This window comes from Podarcis tiliguerta (genome assembly GCF_965153285.1).
Source record: "Podarcis tiliguerta genome assembly, chromosome: W".
NCBI classification, from domain to species: domain Eukaryota; kingdom Metazoa; phylum Chordata; class Lepidosauria; order Squamata; family Lacertidae; genus Podarcis; species Podarcis tiliguerta.
The window spans coordinates 7,626,529-7,647,608 of record NC_139552.1 but is presented as its reverse complement, the minus strand read 5'-3'; the positions used below and the strand labels follow the sequence as shown (position 1 = coordinate 7,647,608).

Sequence of the window (21,080 nt, the reverse complement as noted above, 5' to 3'; positions counted from 1 at the left end):
TAGTCCAGACACAACTCTGCCACCTCATCTTCCATTGAATTTTCCTCTCTCCTTCAGCTGCCACCCAGTGGGCAATTAATACATCAAGCTAGAGCATAGAGTAAGACGGGACAGCGGGTGCCCACTCCATCAATTCAGCTGGCAAACCAGCTCACTTTGAGCTCCTCCTCTCTCCTTAAACCCTTTCCTTTCCAAGCTGCTTGTTACGAGAACTTTGTAAGAACTAATGCCACCTCTTACTTGTTTGCCTCTTCTCTCTTCATTCCTTTTGTGCCATGTCTTAGATTATACACCTGCAGGTTTAGGACTGTTTGCTACTCATCTTGTGTAAGGTGCTCTGGCAACCATTCTGGCTGAAGCATTTTTTATTATTTCAAGTCGTTGATAAGGATGTTGAACAAGACCGGGCCCAAGACAGAACCCTGCGGCACCCCACTAGTCACTCTTCTCCAGGAAGAAGAGGAACCATTGATGAGCACCCTTTGGGTTCGGTCAGTCAGCCAGTTACAAATCCACTGAGTGGTAGCATAGTCAAGACCGCATTTTACCAGCTTCTTTACAAGAATATCATGGGGCACCTTGTCAAATGCCTTGCTGAAATCAAGGTAGGCTACATCCACTGCGTTCCCTTCATCTACCAGGCTTGTAATTCTGTCAAAAAATGAGATCAGGTTAGTCTGACATGACTTATTTTTCAGAAATCCATGCTGACTATTGGTGATCACAGCATTCCTTTCTAGGTGCTCACAGACTGTTTGCTTAATGATCTGCTCCAGAATCTTCCCTGGTATTGATGTCAGACTGACTGGGCGATAATTATTTGGGTCCTCTCTTTTCCCCTTTTTGAAAATAGGGACAACATTTGCCCTCCTCCAGTCTGCCAGGATTTCGCCTGTTCTCCAGGAATTCTCAAAGATGACTGCCAATGGTTCTGAGATCACATCTGCCAGTTCTTTTAATACTCTTGGATGCAGTTCGTCTGGCCCTGGAGACTTGAATACATCTAAACTAGTCAAGTATTCTTGTACTATCTCCTTATTCTGGGCTGTGTTTCCTCTGCTGAATCATTTGCTCCAAATTCTTCAGGTCGGGCATTGTTTTCCTTATCGGAGAAGGCTGAGGCAAAGAAGGCATTGAGGAGTTCAGCCCTTTCTGTGTCCCCTGTTTGCATTTCACCATCTTCTCCTCTGAGTGACCCCACTGTTTCTTTGTTCTTCCTTTTGCTACGGACATACCCATAAAAGCCTTTTTTGTTGCTTTTAACCTCTCTAGCAAGCCTGAGTTCATTCTGTGCTTTAGCTTTTCTGACTTTGTGTCTACATGTGCTGGCTATTTGTTTGAATTCCTCTTTGGTGGTTTCCCCCCTTTTCCATTTTTTGTACACATCCTTTTTTAATCTTAACTCAGTTAAAGGTTCTTTAGATAGCCACCCTGGCTTCTTTAGGCACCTTCCATGTTTCCGTCTCATTGGTATTGCGTGAAGTTGTGCTTTTACTATCTCCCTCTTAACAAACTCCCAGCCATCATGCACTCCCTTTCCTTTTAGTATTACTGTCCATGGGATCTCACCCAGCACTTCCCTAAGTTTTATGAAGTCGGCTTTCTTAAAGTCAAGAAATTGAGTCCTAGTATGCTTGGCTGCTCCTTTCCGCTGTATAGTAAACTTCAGAAGAGCATGATCACTCGCGCCTAATGATCCTGCAAATGAATTTGCTGACTGAGGGAACTGAGCCAGATCTATTTTTCTTCAGATGGCACTATCATAATCATCACCATTATTATATGATGGCCACTCGTGTATGTAAATAATACTGTCCCACAGAAATTGGCGGGTCCAGTGAAGAAATGGAACAAGCTGGGGGAGCCATCTGGAGGGCATAACAGTTTTCCAAAAGGGAGAAGGGTTGAGCAATGGAAAATGTTTCTTACCTTCCGTTTCTCATAGTCCATAAATTTGTTCTGAAAAAGGAGGAGAAAGAGAAGAGTTTGGATTTGATATCCCGCTTTATCACTACCCTAAGGAGTCTCAAAGCGGCTAACAATCTCCTTTCCCTTCCTCCCCCACAACAAACACTCTGTGATGTGAGTGGGGCTGAGAGACTTCAAAGAAGTGTGACTAGCCCAAGGTCACCCAGCAGCTGCATGTGGAGGAGCGGAGACGCGAACCTGTTTCCCCAGATTACGAGACTACCGCTCTTAACCACTACACCACACTGGTGATAGAAACTGTGCCACTAAGGGAAAAAAAAACCTATGCCAATGCTAAGAACCAGAGAACTAAAAAACACCTGGTGGATGGAAAAAAAAAGCTCAAGAGATCCAGCACTTAGCCGACACTCATGATGCACAGAGTCTCTTTAAAGCCACAAAGACCGTCTATGGACCAATAAATCATGGCATATGCCCCCTACGCTCAGCAGATGGTACCACACTTCTGAAAGATAAAGAAGCTATTGCACTGTGCTGGAAAGGACACTACCAACATCTCCTTAACCACAACTCCCCCATAGCTGCTGAGGTCCTCTCACAAATCCCGCAAAAACAAATTAGAGATGAGCTTGCAGTATCTCCAAATCTGGGAGAGTTGTGTACAGCTATTAACCAAGTGAAAAACAACAAAGCCAGTGGACCTGATGGGATACCTGCTGAAATCTTCAAAGTGGGTGGAATTGAACTTACACAACAACTTCACAAGCTCATCAAAAAAATCAGGGAGAGAGAAGCGATCCCAGCAGGCTTCAGGGATGCCAAAATTATCAATCTCTTTTTAAAAAGGTGACAGAACTGATTGCGGAAACTATCTAGGCATCTCTCTGTTAGCTGTGGCCGGCAAAAGTCTTGCAAGGATCTTAGCAAACCGTCTCTTAACATTATCCGAGGTGACCCTTCCTGAATCCCAAAATGGTTTTCAGCCTTCTAGGGGGACAGTGGACATGATTTTCACAGCTCAACAACTTCAGGAAAAATGCAGAGAGCAAAACCAAACTTGGTACTCACACCATGCCGCCAGTTCTAGTGGTGCATCCAGCACCTCAGGGGCGCCCCTTGCTTGCTTCTGAGAAGAACTGGCTCTGTATTCCATACAAAATGTTGTTGTGCCTGCTGTTTGCTACAGAGACGGAAGATTCCTTCCCCCAGGTTTTGGCCCTGCTCAAGAACCAGTTAAGCACTTCCATGCCCCAGTCGTTTAAACTGCTGAATAAACTTGGCCCTTCCATGAATCCCATTGAAATCTATAACATTATTCAGTTGTGTCTCAGCATATTTATGGGAAATGTCACTATTACAAAGAGTTTGGAAGAAGAGTTTGGATTTGATATCCCGCTTTATCACTACCCGAAGGAGTCTCAAAGCGGCTAACATTCTCCTTTCTCTTCCTCCCCCACAACAAACACTCTGTGAGATGAGTGAGGCTGAGAGACTTCAGAGAGGTGTGACTAGCCCAAGGTCACCCAGCAGCTGCATGTGGAGGAGCAGGAACCCCAACCCGGTTCACCAGATTATGAGTCCACTGCTCTTAACCACTACACCACACTGGCTCTCACAAAAGGAGCCTGGGTTTAACTGGGTTTAACACAACCCACCCACTCATTCATACACACAAACACAGACACACACATAAACACACACCACCTCTCACAGTTCAGGGGAGCCAGTGACCATTGTTAGGTTGCATGTAAGGCACGGCTGGGAAATCTGTGGCCCTCCAGATGCTGTTAGGATGCCAAACTCCCATCAGCCCCTGCAGCTGGCATGGCCAGTTGGTCAAGGGTAATGGGAATCCAGCGACATCTAGAGGGTAACACGCTCCCCATCCCTGACTTGAAGACCACTGCCTGCTTTTCAGCAATTACCTGCCACTCAGCCTCATTCTCCGCATATTTCATGACCATCCTGCCGACTCCATCCACCAAAGTCTCACCTCCGTCACGTTCCAACACTGGGAGTAAATACAGGGAGGGAGGATTGTACTCGATTCATAATTCTGGGAGAAACCGGAAGACATCACGGGCAGGTCAGTTATTGGCAGGGCTCAGGCATCACATACCTACAGGTGAAACTCGAAAAATTAGAATATCGTGGAAAAGTTCATTTATTTCAGTAATTCAACTTAAAAGGTGAAACTAATATATGAGATAGACTCATGACATACAAAGCGAGATATGTGAAGCCTTTATTTGTTATAATTGTGACGATTATGGGGTACAGCTGATAAAAACCCCAAATTAACAATCTCAGAAAATTAGAATATTGTGAAAAGGTGCAGTAGCTATTCAATCCATAACACCTGCAATGGGTTCAGTAGAAAGCACAATCATGGGGAAGGCTGCTGACCTGACAGTTGTGCAGAAAGCCATCATTGAGACCCTCCATAAGGAGGGAAAGCCTCAAACGGTAATTGCAGAAGAAGTTGGATGTTCCCAAAGTGCTGTATCGAAGCACATTAATGGAAAGTTATGCAGAAGGGGAAAGTGTGGAGGAAAAAGGTGCACAAGCAGCAGGGATGACCACAGCCTGGAGAGGATTGTCAGGAAAAGACCATTCAAACGTGTTGGGGACTTCCACAAGAAGTGGACTGAGGCTGGAGTTAGTGCATCAAGAGCTACCACACACAGAAGGATCCTGGAGCTGGGCTTCAAATGTCGTATTCCTCTTGTCAAGCCGCTCCTGAACAAGAAACGACGTCAGAAGCATCTTGCCTGGGCTAAAGGGAAAAAAAGAACTGGGCTGTTGCTCAGTGGTTCCAAGTCCTCTTTTCTGATGAGAGCAACTTTTGCATCTCATTTGGAAACCAAGGACCCAGAGTCTGGAGGAAGAATGGGGAGGCACACAATGCCAGATGCTTGAAGTCCAGTGTGAAGTTTCCAATGCCAGATGCTTGAAGTCCAGTGTGAAGTGTAGATTTGGGGATCCATGCCATCAGCTGGTGTTGGTCCACTGTGCTTCATTAAGTCCAGGGTCAACGCAGCCGTCTACCAGGAGATTTTGAAGAACTTCATGCTTCCTTCTGCAGACGAGCTTTATGGGGATGCTGACTTCATTTTCCATCAGGAATTGGCACCTGCCCACACTGCCAAAAGTACCAAAACCTGGTTCAGTGCCCATGGGATTACTGTGCTTGATTGGCCAGCAAACTCGCCTGACCTGAACCCCATAGAGAATCTTTGCATGTCATGAGTCTATCTCATATATTAGTTTCATCTTTTAAGTTGAATTACTGAAATAAATGAACTTTTCCATGATATTCTAATTTTCTGAGTTTCACCTGTAAGATTGTTCATGATGCAGAGAAAGTGGTTTCCTCCCTCTCTCATACTGCTAGAAATTGGGAGTGTTTCTGTTGCACTTGGGTGCTGCTTGTGGGCTTCCCATAGGGGCATCTGGTTGGCCACTGTGAGAAAGCCACTCCAAATTAGCGAACTTACCCCTGCTTCCTGCGGAATGGTTCTAAGCCAAACGTAAATATAAAGATCTGATTAAAAAGTAAAAGCTACAGGCCCAAAGGGGGGAGTGGCAACGTTTACTAGAGGCCTCTCGAAGGAAAGATTCAGCCACTTTTTGGAAAATAGTTGCGAAAAGTTGGCAAGACTCCCCGATTGAAATTGATTATACTATACCAGTTGGGACTTGGGAGGCTTACTTCACATCTTTATATACATCAAATCAACATCTGCAGGCCATGCCCCCAGCCTCGAGTGATATTGGCGCCGAATGGCCCCCAGTAGCAAATGAAGAGATCTATAGGCTCATCCTATCCCTTAAACCTGGAAAAGCACCCGGCGTAGACAATATTACACCGGAACTCCTTAAGGCTAATGCTGAATGGTGGGCCCCTGTGCTAGCTGCCCTATTTACAAGCATAGACCAATCGGCCACTATCCCTGAGGACTGGGGATTAGCAATCATCATCCCGTTATTCAAGAAAGGGAGCCGATCAGATCCGGCTAATTACAGGCCAATTAGCCTCCTAAGTATCATTAGCAAACTGTACGCAGCCCACCTATGCGATAAATTAGCGGACTGGTTGGAACAAAACCACATTCTTTCAGAAGCACAGGCGGGTTTTAGGGCAAATCGGTCAACCTTAGACCAGGGCCTTGTTCTCCAACATCTTGCGGAGAAATATACATCAAGAAAAGGAGGTTCCCTATGTTGGATTCCAAGCCTTTATCAGGAGAAACTGGCAACTCTCCCAGGCACCCGGCTTGGTCTCCTGTTGACCTCCCAGTCTGCTTTCCCGGCAGGATCCAGGCAGAGGTCGCGATAGGCGATCCTTCTCAGCGTGGGAAGAACACACCCCTCTTTCCTGCCCCCCCGGCAGGGGAAAGAGATAGACAGAAACGTATTTACATGGCTTTATTTCTGTCTTTGCAGTGTTACAAAAAACATGTCTGCTCTCTTCAAACTCCAACAGACGACTGAACAAACACTTCCTGTGCAGCTCATATTACACTCTGAGCTAATTCCGGTGCTGTCTGTTTCCCACAGACACTCCCAACATCATGTGACGTTTCCAAGCAATCAGCTCGCAGCAGCATTGCTTCTATATTGTAACACCCTATATGTGGCCTTTATAGATTTCAAATCTGCTTTTGATTTAATACCGAGGGACAGGCTTTGGGGAAAGCTAAGCGCCGCAAATATAAACAAATGCCTACTGTATCTCATCCATAGTCTATATGAAAATACACGGATCCGGGTAAGGTGTGACGAACAGGGCCACCTATCCAAGGAAATCCAAATCCATCAGGGGGTTAGGCAAGGGTGTGTCCTTGCGCCTACTTTATTTAACTTCTATATCAACTCGCTAGTAGGAAATATGGAGAAAGAAAATGCCCACCCCCCAAATTGGCTGGTACGCCCCTCCCGGCCCTTCTATATGCGGACGACACAGTTTTAATTTCCTTTTCTTGTGTTGGACTAAGAAGACTTCTGAGATCTTTTACCAAATATTGCAGCATTGAACAACTAACAATTAACTACATCAAATCCAAAGTCATGGTGTTCTCTAAAAAAAGGAGGAGGCACAAATGGAGAATAGACAATCGCTCAATAGAACAGGTAGCAACTTTTAAATACCTGGGTATAACCTTCCAGGAAAGGGGCTCATGGCGCTTTCAGATTAATAATACTATTGCAAATGCAGAAAGATCTACCAAAGCGTTAACAAGATTCTTTTATGGGCAAGGGGGCCAACACATACCGGCAGCCTCCCAGGTCTTTGCTGCCAAAATACTACCACAATTGTTATATGGATCCCAGATCTGCAGCTTTAAAAACCTTACTCTCTTAGAGGCATTTCAAACTAAGTTTTTTCATTGCCTGCTGGGGATCCCCTCTTGCGTATCCAACATAGCGGTCCGTTTGGAGGTTGGGCAAATTCCTATTAGTACTCGGATATGGATACTGGAGATCCATTATTGGCTAAAGCTTATTTTCTTCCCGGTCGGGCTGGCACCTGTAATGGTTCTAGGGGTTGCTCGTGCGTAGGTTGCCTTTACTCCTGGCTAGGTTGCATGGTTGAACCCTTTCTGTCAGGACAGCCTCAAGATCCGTGACTGCCTCAGTCGCTGGCAGAATCCGTCAGTGGGCGTTTCTTAAACTGCTTCCAGCATAGAAGCTGTTTGACGCCCAGTCTCCTCCCCCGTTGCCTGCGTGAAAGTTTTCTGCGCAAGGTGGGTGTGGGCAACGGAGTGCTAGTGCCCTCTCCGCTGGTCTCCTGCGAAGAGTCCGGGAGCCACCTCTCCGATTCCTCTATCTCCTCCCCTTCTCCACTGGTGTTACGCTGATTACCTTCCCCAGCAGATGGGCTATCCCTCCTCCTACTAGGACCTTCTCCACCATCGTCCGGGAGCCTCCTCTCCGCCTCCCGCTCCGATGGCAGTTCCCTGACAGCACCTTTAACCTTATTAGATACCTACCAATCCAGATGGAAAGCTACACTGCTGGAAAAGCTTAAAAGCTTGGGGATCCCACAGCAGACCCTGATAGCGACAGGCTTCGAGAAAGCTAGGACTACAATTCGCCAGCGTATCTGGGACGTAGAATTACAATGCCACATGAGCAAAATGATCAAACATCCAGCAATAAGGGACCATGGGAGAGGTTTCTTTCCAGCTAACTATCTGTCAGGTCTTCAGATACCCAAATACATACGGTTTTTTACCCTCGCCAGATTTAACGTTCTCCCTTCTGCCTTACTTCAGGGCAGATTTGAGGGTAAACCATACACAACACGGGTCTGTCCTTGTGGCTCGTTGGAAGTTGAAACTGCTTCACATGTACTATTACGTTGTCGTCTTTATGAGGATATACGTTTGACTTTTATTACACCTGTTTTGCAAAAGTCTAGGAAAGAATCGGAATACCATAGTCTAAAACTACTGCTAGAGGACAAGAAGCCCAAGACTACATTAAATGTAGCTAAATTCTGTGCGTCTGCAATCAATCACAGGAAGCAAGTGGTATCCCATAATGCCCAATCCCCTAAATGTTAATTACAGGGGGCACGTTAACAATTAATTTTAATTTTTATATTTAAATCCTTGTCATTGTCATATTGTTCCTTGTATTTCTGATATTTTTTATGATTTGTGATATTGTGTGTGTTGAAGCTGGTCTGTGACCGTATTAATAAATTCATTCAAAGCCACTCCCGAACTAAGGAGGGGGGGGTGTTGCGGGCTCACGTCCCCATCCACATTCTTGCGGGGCTGGCGCCAGCCCCGCAGGACTCAGGGATCCCTATTAGTATCCATCTTCTGCAGTGCCAGCCCATCGGGTGGTGCTGGGGGCGGGCCCACCTGAGGGCACTTAAGGTCAGGGCAGCCCTGGCTCGCCCTTTTTCCTCCTTTGCAGCAGCCGCGGTTTAGTCCTTTTCTGAGGTTTGTATCTAGTTCAGGTTTCTGTGCTTGTTTCACCCACACGGTTTTTTTTCTGGTCCTCTGCAGGTCCGGTTCTTTGGTCGTCGTTGCTCCCCGATCCCCCCGCTGCTGGCTACCCGTGCGCAACACGCTGTGAGGAATTCTACCCATCCTACCGCTTCGTCCGCTCTAAAGGATCATTGCTCTAAAGGTGCCGCGGACCGAGCCTTCTCCTATTCCCCAGCCGGCTTCCCCCTGCGCTGACCTCTGAGCTTCGCGCCTCCGCGCCGCTCGTGATTTTCGCTATCTGGAGAGGACCAGATCGGCTTTCCTCCCTTCGGTCGCCGCTCACCAGCTGAGCCTGTTACAGCTCACGCCGGCTTCTCTTCAGCATTTCCCGGCTCCTCTTCGCTACTTTCCCGGCCGTCGGAGGATGCAGCGCACCCATTCATTCAGGTTTTGCTACTGGGGGTTCAGATTTTAACTTCAATTTCTGCGCAGCGGAGCACCGCCGCGTGTACGGGGCTTGTGTGGCTGCAAAGGAGCGTTGTTTGCTTTAAGCACCGCCACATTTGCGGGGTTTGTGGGGCTGCAAGGGAGCGTTTTTGTGGCTTGGGGCTTGAAGTCGGGGGGGGGGGGGCGCAGGGTGAAAAAGCGGTTTAATTCGCCAGCTTTAGCTTGATCACATTTTCGGGGTTTATTTCCTGTTGTAGCCTGATTGCTGTTCGCTGCTCTCCGGGGCTTATTTTCCTGTTTAGTCTGATCGCTGAGCACGAAGCGGCACCGTTGCTCTCTTTAAGGCTAGGCAGGCAGCCTTTTTACAACACAGCAGCAATAGCAGCAGGACAGGAGGGTTATAATTCACTGCTAGCTGGCTCACAATAGCAGTAAATCAGACGTACAAGAGGCTGATCTTCCATAGCTTATAAGGCTTTATATATTTGACAATACAGCTCATTTGGTTGATTTAAAGTGATTAAAGGCCTCAAAGAGCTCTGCCTTGACAAAAATATTCATTGGTTGGAATTTTAATTGAAGTACTTTAAAGGTTGATAGGAGGCTTATTTCTAATTGTTTTAAGGCTTTATATTTTCCTGCAATATATTTCATTTGGCTGCTTTACTTAAAGTGCGGAGGTGCCCCAAGGAGCTTTGCCTTGCCAAAGCAATTCATTGATTGGAATTTTAATTAATTTAAATAAGCCTTTATATATATAAAAAAGTATATCTGTTAGTTTATAAGGCTATACTCAATCTGGCAATTTAATTCATTTGGTTGATAAAATATAAAGGCTTAGCATTTGTTACTTTACAGGGCTATATTTAATCTGGCAAGCTACAGGGGCAGTCATTGCTTGTTTCCCAAGAGGCTTGCTTTTTGACTGCTTTTCCTGGCCCTAGGGCACAGCTTACTCTTATTCAGTGTTGGCTATTGCGTTTTAAATTATTCATAGAGGGAAAGTCATTGCAAAGTTTTAAAAGGCTTGCTGTCATCTCCGCTGCCTTATTTTTGAGCCGCTGGTAGGCAACACTACCAATATAATTACTTAATCATTAGGTGAATAATTAAATATTATATAATAATAATAAATAATAATAATAATAATAATAAATAATAATAATAATAAATAAATAAATATAAAGAAATAAATATTTTTTAAAAAAGAAAAAGAAATAGCAGAAAATTATATATATATATAAAAGGAATAATAATAATATTAATAATCAGAAATAATCAATAGATAGATACTCAAATCCAGTACATACATACATACACTCATACATATTTTGGGGGTTTAACATGGCAAACAGGGGCAACACTCAAACACCCCAGTTGGGTGGTGCTCTAGTGCCCGTTGCGCCCTGTAACCCACAAGCTATAGCGCAACTCGTCTCGGCAATTCAAGCCTTTTACGCACAATGCGGGCCTCCGGTAGCCCCGACGTCTTCCATAGTGGAGCTACCTCAAGATTGCATACCTGACGCCCCCCACCCCCCCCAGCCAGCAGGGCCAGGCAGGACCCTCCTCAGCTACGTCTAGCACGACGCAGCAAGGCACCAATCGGCCCCAGACACGTTTGCAAACCGCACGTGCACAGAAGTCTAAGTCTAGTGCCCAGAAGGCCAAGTCCGGGGCGCAGAAGCCTAAGGCCAGCACCCAGAGGACCAGGCCATCAAGGGCCACCTCCTCTAAGGCAATAGGTGTTCCTAGTGTTTTGCAGGATACTCCAGCCCAGCACAGTCCGTCTGAAGGGTCATCTTCGGATGACGAGTTGCCTCCCCAGCAGGCAGCTTCTGCGTCTAATGACCCAGCCCCGCAAGACAGTAGCTCCCGCGGAGGGAAGCGGAAAGTGAAGAGGAAGCATGTGTCCAAGAAGAGCAGGAGAAGGGACCCATCTGACTCCGAGGATGAGACAGGTACTTCTTCTGAGGGTGATAGTGATGCGCCCATGGAGACTTGCTGTGGGGAGGGCGAAGAGACAGGTGCCCCTTTGTGGGTCCATGAGAGGCGGGCCAATTCGCACCGTAAAACTTTTAATGGGACCCTCGAATGGAAAGATGGGGCGCTAGTCGAGGATGTTAAAGTTTCAACTCACTCGTCTACTGATTTTAACTTGGGAAATCACCTTTCTAAGAGGAAAAGGGATAAGATACTGAACGGGGATTTCGTAAATATGTTTATGTTGCTTCCGCCGGCACAAATAAAGAGTAAAGGGGAGAAAAAGAGGTATTATGGTAAGAAAAGATATAGGACCCCTCGGGCGGAGCGTACATTTGAGAACTGGCTCAATGGCTACCAGGGATAGTCTTAGGAGGTTATCCAAAACGTGGGTTGCACCTTGCATCTTATCTGGCTCATGTGAGAAGGGTGCGTGAATTAGTGGGAGATGAGGCTGTCATCTCGTACTACGAGGATTTTCGTAGGAATGCCTCGCTTTTGTCCTCAACGCGCTGGGATCAGAGGGACAATAATTACTGGATGGAGCATGTGGGGCCTCACATTGAAAAGAAAACTCATGACCAAGCAAAACCCGGTAAGGTGGACGCCAAACGTCGTAAACAATGCTGGGATTTCAATAGAGGGGCCTGCCAGCGCACCTCTTGTAAGTACTTGCACGAATGTGATAAGTGTTTAGGCAGCCACCCGGCTATTAACTGCTTCAAGGGCAAACAACAGCCCTTTTGAGGTGGCAAGGAAACCACCAGGGAAACCGGGGTGCCCCCTCTGGCGCTTCAGGACCTGCCCAAGGGTCAACAGGGAATCGCTACTAATTTGCCCCTCGACCTAGCTCACTCTCTGATTAAGCTCCAACCCCTAAGAACACTGTTGAACCTATATCCTAATAGACAAGCCACCCTTCTTCTAGGGGAGGGGTTTTCCCAAGGGTTTAGAATTCCAGTTGTCTTCACCCTCAATTCCGGTTGCCCCCCCAATCAGAAATCAGTTTTAGAGAGACCTGACATTGCTATGAAAAAGATTCAGAAAGAAATTGTGGCCGGGAGGGTGGCTGGTCCATTTCCGGAACCTCCCATTGATCAGCTGCATATTTCACCGCTCGGCATTGTCCCAAAAAAGGCCCCTGGGGAATTCCGGATGATACACAACCTTTCTTACCCCAAGGGTGCTTCAGTCAATGATGCTATCCCCCAAGAACTGTGCACGGTGAAGTATGCATCTTTTGATCAAGCAGTGAAGTTGGTCCGGGGATTTGGTAGGGGCGCTTTTATGGCAAAATGCAACATCGAGTCTGCATTTTGCCTTCTTCCAGTTCACCCAGAGGACTATCGTTGGTTAGGTTTTAAATTTCAGGGTGCTTATTTCATTGATAAAGCGATGCCTATGGGGTGCTCGATTGCCTGTGCCGCTTTTGAGACTTTCAGCACCTTCCTGGAATGGACGCTGAAATTTAAAACTGGTTCCGAAGGGGTGGGGCATTACTTGGATGACTTTATTTTGGTCGCAAATAATGCAAATGACTGCAAGGCCTTGATACAGGCCTTCAAGTCCATGGCTGAGGAGCTGGGTGTCCCTTTAGCAAACGAGAAGACGGAGGGCCCGGTCACCACGATGACTTACTTGGGCATTGAACTTGACACACTTGCCCAAACTTCTCGCCTACCTACCGAGAAGTTGGTTGCCCTAAAAGAGCTTATTTCACAGATATTGCCCCTAAGGAAGGTTACCCTGAAGCAAATTCAATCACTCTTGGGTCACCTCAACTTCGCGTGCCGTGTAGTTTCCCCCGGTCGCCCCTTTTGTGGACGGTTGGCAAAGCTGTCAGCAGGTTTACGGTCACCGCATCATAGGGTGCACCTCTCGAAGGCTGTAAAATCAGATCTCCAGGTTTGGCTGCAATTATTAGACGGCTATAATGGTATTTCACTTTGGCAAGATAGCATGGCCCTGCAAGTGGATTTCCAGGTGCATTCAGACGCGGCAGGTTCCTTGGGATTTGGTGTCTACTTCAGAGGTCAGTGGTGTGCACAATGATGGCCCTCATCCTGGCAGGGTAAACCCATACTACATGATTTAACATTCTTAGAATTCTTCCCTATCGTAGTCGCAATTCACATATGGGCTGAGCAATTTAAAGACCATAGGGTCTGCTTTTGGACAGACAACCAAGCAGTGGTGTCGGTCTTAAATAAACAATCTTCACATTCCCCCAGAGTAGCATCGCTGCTGCAGTATTTTGTCCTTTCCTGCCTTCGGCTAAACCTATATACCTCTGCCAGATTTGTTCCGGGTATTGATAACAACATTGCTCGGAGGAAAAAGGCAATTGTTGGGAGAATCAGAGGAAATTGAACAAACAGTTGAGAGTTAGGAGACAGATCTAAGAAGGGAATTTATTAAACGTAGACTGAGACCTTGAATGTGTAATTTTTAAATTTTTATTTCATTAAACCCATTGACGTATCATAAGAAATAAAGTATGGGTTATAAATTTATTACTTGGAACGTAAATGGTCTAAATGAAAAATCAAAAAGGAACAAGGTGGAACATATTCTGGTTAAGCAAAAATATGATTTAATCTGTCTGCAAGAAACCCATGTAGCGGAAAAACATAAAAGAGTATTAATAAATAAAAGATTGGGGCTTGAGTTTATTACATCAAGTAAAGAAAAAAAGAGAGGGGTGATAATCTATGTGAAACCTCAGCTGGAGCCAAAACTGCTTTACAATGATGAAAAAGGTCGAACAGTGATTATAGAGGTTAAGATCAATAATGCAAAAGTGATAGTTATTGGAATTTATGCACCAAATGAAAGAAAATCTGAATTCTATCAATTCCTGGAAGAAAAAGTCATAGAATATTTAGGGGGGGAATTATATTATTAGGAGATTTTAATGGAGTAGTCAATCCAAGCATGGACAGAACAATAAAGAAGAAAGAAAAGAGGCAGAACAAACTCCCAACTACATTTTTCCAATTAATAGAACTCCTGAATTTGTTTGACGCTTGGAGGTTTAAGAATCCAACAGAGAAAGAATTTACACATTATTCAGAGCCACATAAATCGGCGGGACGAATCGACGCGATCTGGACAACAAAGGTTTTATTAAATAATATTACAAAAGCAGAAATTCATCCAAGGACAATTTCAGATCACAGGGTTAACTTTAAAGGAAAAGAAGAAAAGGTTAAAAGGTGGCAACTTAATGAGAGTATGCTAAACGATGAAAACACTGTACAGAAGGCTAAGCAAATCTTAGAAGAATATTTTAAGTTCAACTTAAATCAAGGAGTAGATCTAGAGACGGTTTGGGATGCGGGTAAAGCCATAATAAGAGGCTTCTTTATCCAAAAAAACGCATTCCAAAGGAAAATAAAGGAGAAGAAGAAAATGGAGATATGGGAGGAAATTAGAAAAAAGGAAAGGATCCTTTTCCAAAAACCAGATGATGAACTAATTAAGCAAAGTATAAAAATTTTACAGACGCAATTCTCCATGATAATAAATGAAGAGATAGAATGGAAGATAAAATGGTTGAGACATAGAAATTTTGAGTTTGCAAATAAACCTGGCAAACTTTTGGCCTGGCAATTAAAGAAGAAAAAGGAAGATAGAATGTCAGGGAACTGCCATCGGAGCAGCAGGAGGTGAGAGGGCTCCCGGATGATGGTGGAGAGGGTCCCAGTAGAAGGAGGGATAGCCCATACGCGGGGGAAGGAAATCAGTGCAACACCAGTGGAGAAGGGGAGGAGATAGAGGAAGCGGAGGGGTGGCTCCAGGACTCTTCTTTTTTTAAAAAAAAATATAATTTTTATTCAGTTTACAAATAAGACAAATTAATACAATTCAAACAATTTATAAAACCATTCTCTCATTTTTTTACTTCCCTCAACTTGGCTGGTACTCCTTCCCTTCTCAATTTTCCACACATTTCTTAGTTCTTATCTACTTCTTAAATTAAATCTGCTTTCAATCCATAATTTTAACTTTCTTTTTTACAAAGCTTCGCTAAACGTTAAAAGCGTTATTTGTTTTTCACCTAAATTATGCATATATTCTGAAAATTTTTCCCATTCTTCAATAAATCTCTGATCTCGTCGATTCCTAATTCTTCCTGTCATTCTATCCAGTTCTGCAAAGTCCATCATTTTCATTCTCCATTCTTCCAGTGTTGGTAGTTCTTCTTGTTTCCATTTCTGGGCTAACAATATTCTCGCTGCTGTTACTGCGTACAAAAATAATTTCCTATCTTTCTTGTTTATCTCATTTCTCACAATACCTAGCAGGAATGCTTCTGGCTTCTTAACAAATGTATATTTAAACATTTTCTTCAATTCATTATATATCATTTCCCAATAATTTTTAATTTTCTTACATTCCCACCACATATGATAAAATGTACCTTCTTTATCTTTACATCAGGTCGGATCGCGAGGTGGAAGGAGGCGAATTCCCCTCGGGAGAGGGGGATTAGCTCCAAAGAGGCATTAAAGGGGGTGTTACAAGGGCGCCGTAACCCCCCAAAATCCACTGAAAGGATATTCAGTGGTCGAGGATCCCAGCGCTGCCAGAAGAGCGATTCTCCCGGCCGCCAAGTATCCTCTTTAAGAGGAGACGAGAGCAGCGGTGTAGAAGGGCCGACAGCGGGACGCCATTGCCAGCCTCAGGGAGCGAAGCCCCGAGCCTTCCCACTGGAGCGAGCGGCTTTCCAAATCAAAGAACTCGAATTAGGAACACTAAAGAGAAGATTAAATTTGTGGATTCGGACCTAATTCGAAACAGACAAAGGAAAAAACAGAAGGTCAACTTTGTCTGGGCTCCGGAGAAAACGCAGGGACTATTTACAGAGCAGACCGAACTGTGAGTAAAAAACAAACGGAGGTGTTTTGAGCAAAAAGATCTGCCCCTTCGTGGAGTTAAAGTTTTAAATTTGGACTTATGGGGGGAGAAGATATTCCGGCTTTATTCCCTATAATTTGATGGTACTATTTTCTCTTTATTTTTGGGATTTATTTGGTTTTTGGAAAAGAACTGGGTGACGCAGCATTCTTGGCCAGATTACTTTCGTTTTCAAAAGAACTGCGCAATAAGCTATATGGATTGAATTTTTATACCCATTCTCAGTATTTGGATATTTTTTCTTCTGCATGTGAGTTGGCAGAGCTTCGAGCTATATTGGATTATACTGGTTTAGACAAATGAACTAAATTTGTGCTTTTTATTTTAATTTAAGAAGAAGAAAGACCGCCCCCCCTGTTTTACTTTGTGAAGGGTGAGGAGTCGCCATCTTGTGTGACTTTAAAGTTACGGACTGATTGATTTTTGCTTTTTGGACTTGGGTTCTTCTTCTCCCCCTTTACCCCCCCCCTTTTGGAAGTTGGTCTCTTCCTTTAAAAGAGACAGGAGATTTTTGTAAACTTCGGTCTCTCCCCTTGTTGCTTATTTTCTTTTTTTTGTGACTCTGAGAACTGGGAAGACCTTATTTTTGAGGGTGGGAGAGCTGCGGGCCATAAGGATTACAATTTTGAGGAACAGCCTTCGTATTTTTCTTTTTTTGGTTCTCCTTTTTTCGACCCCTTTTTTGGATTATAATTGGAGTGAAACTAAGTGGCGGAAGGGGGTTTAAGACTGTTGTACATCGGATAAAAATATTGGATTTGGCCAACCAAGAGGCAAGAAGAATTAAAATTTAAATATAAAAAATAAGGATTGGGAAGAATACCATCTATTTATTTTTGTGATAAATACGCTGGTTGGGCAAAATTAGAACACCCCCTACTGGCCCTTTGGAGGATATTATAGAAATAAAGACAATATATATTTGGTTGAACAGCGACAAAACGCCCCCTGGTGGATATTTACAAACTTAGAAAATGGCACACACACAAAAGAAAGGAGAAGGAACACCAGCAGAAAGAAAAGGATCAAGACAGGAATCTGACACAAAAGGAGAAATATTAAAGATGATAATTGAACTTAAATCAGAGTTAAAATCGGAAATACATAAGAGTGAAAAAAACATTGGATCCAAGTTGGAGCAAGTGGACAAAAAAATTGACGTTACGGTGGAAAAAATAGATGAATCTATTACAGAAATTAAGGGGCAGTTGAGAGATATGATAAAATGGACACAAAATTTAGAAGAGGGGGCAAAAAAGAACAAAAATGAGATCAAGGAATTAAAGAAGGGAGAGGAAAAGATTAGAGCAGAGGTGGCAGAAGTTAATAAAACTCAGGAAGAACTAAAGGATGCTATTTCAATGAATGAACTGAGGCAGAGGGAGAGTAATTTAAGACTTAGATTAATTCCAGAGACACAAGGGGAAGAAATAAAGGAGAAACTGATTAAAGAAATTGCGATTTGGATGGAGATGGAAGAAGAAGAAGTTGCAAAGACAGTACAGAATGCTTTCAGAATCAAAGTGAGGACAAACAAAGCGAAGAAATTCCCAGGAGACTGCTTGGTGATATTTAAAGATAGAGAGACGAGAAATTTAATTTTACAAAAAAAGAGAGAAAAGACTGAACATTGGAGGGAATAACATAATCATCTTTAAAGATGTCCCACTATATTTGCTGAAAAAACACAACCAATATCAAAATTTGGTGCAGGCTCTCAGGAAGAACAAAATTGAATTCAGATGGGAATTCCCAGAAGGGCTCTCCTTTGCATACAAGGGGAAGAGACATAGAATAACAAGACCAGATGAATTGGACAAATTTATGAGAAGATATAAAGAACTGGGAAGTGAAGAGACCGTACCACTGGGGGCAGGAGCAGAGGGAGAAGTTACCCAAGACTCGGAGGAAGAGAAAGAGGAGAAAGAAGAAGAGGACAAAGAAAGAAAAACAAATTAAAATTGATTATTAAATAAATAAAGTAAAAATCATCATGGCGTTAAAATTATGGACATGGAATATTAATGGGATTAACGATAAAAAAAACGGATTAAAATTCAGCAATATTTGAAAAAGCAAAATTTGGATATTATTTGTTTGCAAGAGACACATGTAATGAGGAGACACAGAAAAATTTTAATAAATAAAAAATTAGGGAATGAATTTATTTCATCAGACAAAGTTAAAAAGAGAGGGGTGGTTCTTTACATAAAAAATAAAATAGAAGCCCAACAAATATTTAAAGATGAAGAAGGTAGAATTGTGGCAGTACAGGTCAAATGGCAAGGAGAGAAAATAATAATTGTCGGAGTGTATGCACCCAATGAAAACAAAATAGACTTCTTTAGGAATCTAGAGGAGAAACTATTTGAATACATGGATCAGAAAATTATAATAATGGGAGATATGAATGCAGTGGTCTCGATGGAAATGGACAGAACGAGAGCATCAGGAAAGTAAAGGAAGGGAAATTACCGAAGACTTTTTTTTCAATGGTAGAGAACTGTAATTTAATTGATATCTGGAGACTAAAACACCCATTGGAAAAACAGTTCACATATCATTCAGAAGCAAATCAATCAATGTCAAGAATAGATCAAATCTGGATAACAAATGATTTAATATCAATAATTTTAAAGATTGAAATCCAACCCAAAGTCCTTTCGGATCATAACCCAATAAAATGTACTCTAAAAGGATTTGAAGAAAAATCCTTTCGTTGGAGAATAAATGAAAGTCTTTTTGATGACCAAAAAATAGTAGAGAATGCGAAAAAGCAGATGAGCGACTATTTTATTAACAACATGAATAAGGGAACCAAAAACAATATAGTGTGGGACGCTGGAAAAGCAGTTATGAGAGGTTTCTTTATACAACAAAATGCAATCAAAAACAAACAGAGAGAGAAAGGGAAGAAAGAAATTTTAATGCAAATTATGGAGATTGAGAAAAAATTAATAGACAAACCAAATGATAAAAAGTTGAAAATGAATATAAAAACTTTACAAACGCAATTCTCTATGATAATAAATAAGGAAGTGGAATGGAACATCAAAATGATGAGACAAAGGAATTTTGAACACGCAAATAAGTCAGGGAAACTGTTGGCATGGCAAATTAAGAAAAGGAAAGAACAGAACATGGTACATAAGATTGTGGTTGATGACAAAGAAATAGATGATCCGAAGGGAATAAGGAAAGGATTTGTAGACTTTTATAGACAATTATATAAAAAGAAGGAGAAATACAACCTTAAGAAAATAGAGGAATATTTGAACGAGAAAGGGGTGCAGAAAATTCCGACAAAAGAGAAAAGCAAACTAAATGAGATGATTGAACAAGAGGAAATTGAAAAAGCAATTAAAGAGTTAAAAAGTGGGAAAACGCCAGGCCCGGATGGATTCAGTGCAAGATTTTATAAAGAAATGAAAGACATCATAATTTCACCACTGAAACAAGTAATGAATGATATATTATTGAGAAATGAGATACCAGAAACTTGGAAAGAGGCATATATTACTTTAATTCCCAAACAAGATTCAGATTTAACCCAAGTTAAGAATTACAGGCCGATTTCGCTTTTAAATAATGATTATAAATTATTTGCTAATATATTGGCAAATAGAATGAAGAAATTGTTAAAGGAGTTGATACATGAAGACCAAGCAGGCTTTCTTCCTGGCAGGCAAATGAAAGACAATATTAGGAACATAATCAATGTTTTGGAATATTTGAATGACAGGATTGATAAGCAAGCAATGTTAATATTTGTAGATGCGGAAAAAGCCTTCGATAATATTTCTTGGGAATTTATGTTAAAAAACTTTGAAATGATGGACATTGGACAAAACCTATTGAATGGGATAGGGTCAATATATAAAGACCAAAGAGCAAAATTAATAGTTAACAACATGGTGACAGAAAGTATAAAAATAACGAAGGGTACTAGACAAGGATGTCCGCTTTCACCACTGTTATTCATCACGGTCCTGGAAGTTTTGTTAAGAGCAATAAGAAATAACCAACAGATAAAAGGGATAACGTTAGGAAACAAGCAGTATAAGACTAAAGCATTTGCCGATGACCTGGTTTTAACTCTGGAAAATTCGACGGACACTACAAGGGAAGTTTGGAATGAAATAGAGCAATTTGGACAATTGGCGGGTTTCCGCCTAAACAAAAAAAAGACCAAAATGATGTGCAGAAACATGGACTTAAAAGTTATTGAGGAAGTGCAGCAACAGTTAGAAATAGAAGTGGTTAAGAAAGTTAAATACCTGGGAGTTTGGTTAACCCCAAGAGGTATAGATTTATAACAAAATAATTATATTCCAACATGGAGTAAGATTAAAAAAGACTTAGAGGTGTGGGGAAGAATGAAATTTTCATTTTGGGGTAGAATCGCAATAATTAAAATGAATGTGCTACCTAAGATGTTATTTCTGTTTCAAACCATCCCAGTAATCAGGGGGGGGGGCAGCGATTTTTAAAAATTGGCAAAGAGAAATTTCAAGGTTCATATGGCAGGGTAAGAAGCCGAGAATAAAGTTTAAGATATTGACTGATGCGAAAGAAAGAGGAGGCTTCGCCCTGCCGGACCTGAAATTATACTATGAAGCATCCTGCCTCTGCTGGTTAAAGGAATGGATAAAATTGGAAAATACTGATTTGTTGGATTTGGAAGGATTTGACAATAGATTTGGGTGGCATGCGTATCTATGGTATGATAAAAAGCGAGTACACAGAGGGTTTGGAAACCACACCATAAGAGGCTCATTGATAGAAGTCTGGGAAAGATATAAAAATCTGTTGGAGGCAAAAACACCATGGTGGTTGTCACCATTGGAGGTATTATGT

General features: G+C 42.7%; 1 protein-coding gene across 1 annotated transcript in view; it reads right to left on the bottom strand.

Moving 5' to 3' along the window:
• LOC310668785 (E3 ubiquitin-protein ligase LRSAM1-like) overlaps positions 1 to 21,080 on the bottom strand; it is a gene marked incomplete at its 5' end in the record, with an annotated part of 96,831 nt that overhangs the window by 63,821 nt on the left and 11,930 nt on the right. Inside the window, 2 exon segments of the mRNA XM_083422114.1 lie at positions 1,930 to 1,959; positions 3,855 to 3,971. Coding sequence (XP_083278240.1) covers positions 1,930 to 1,959; positions 3,855 to 3,971 — 147 coding nt within the window.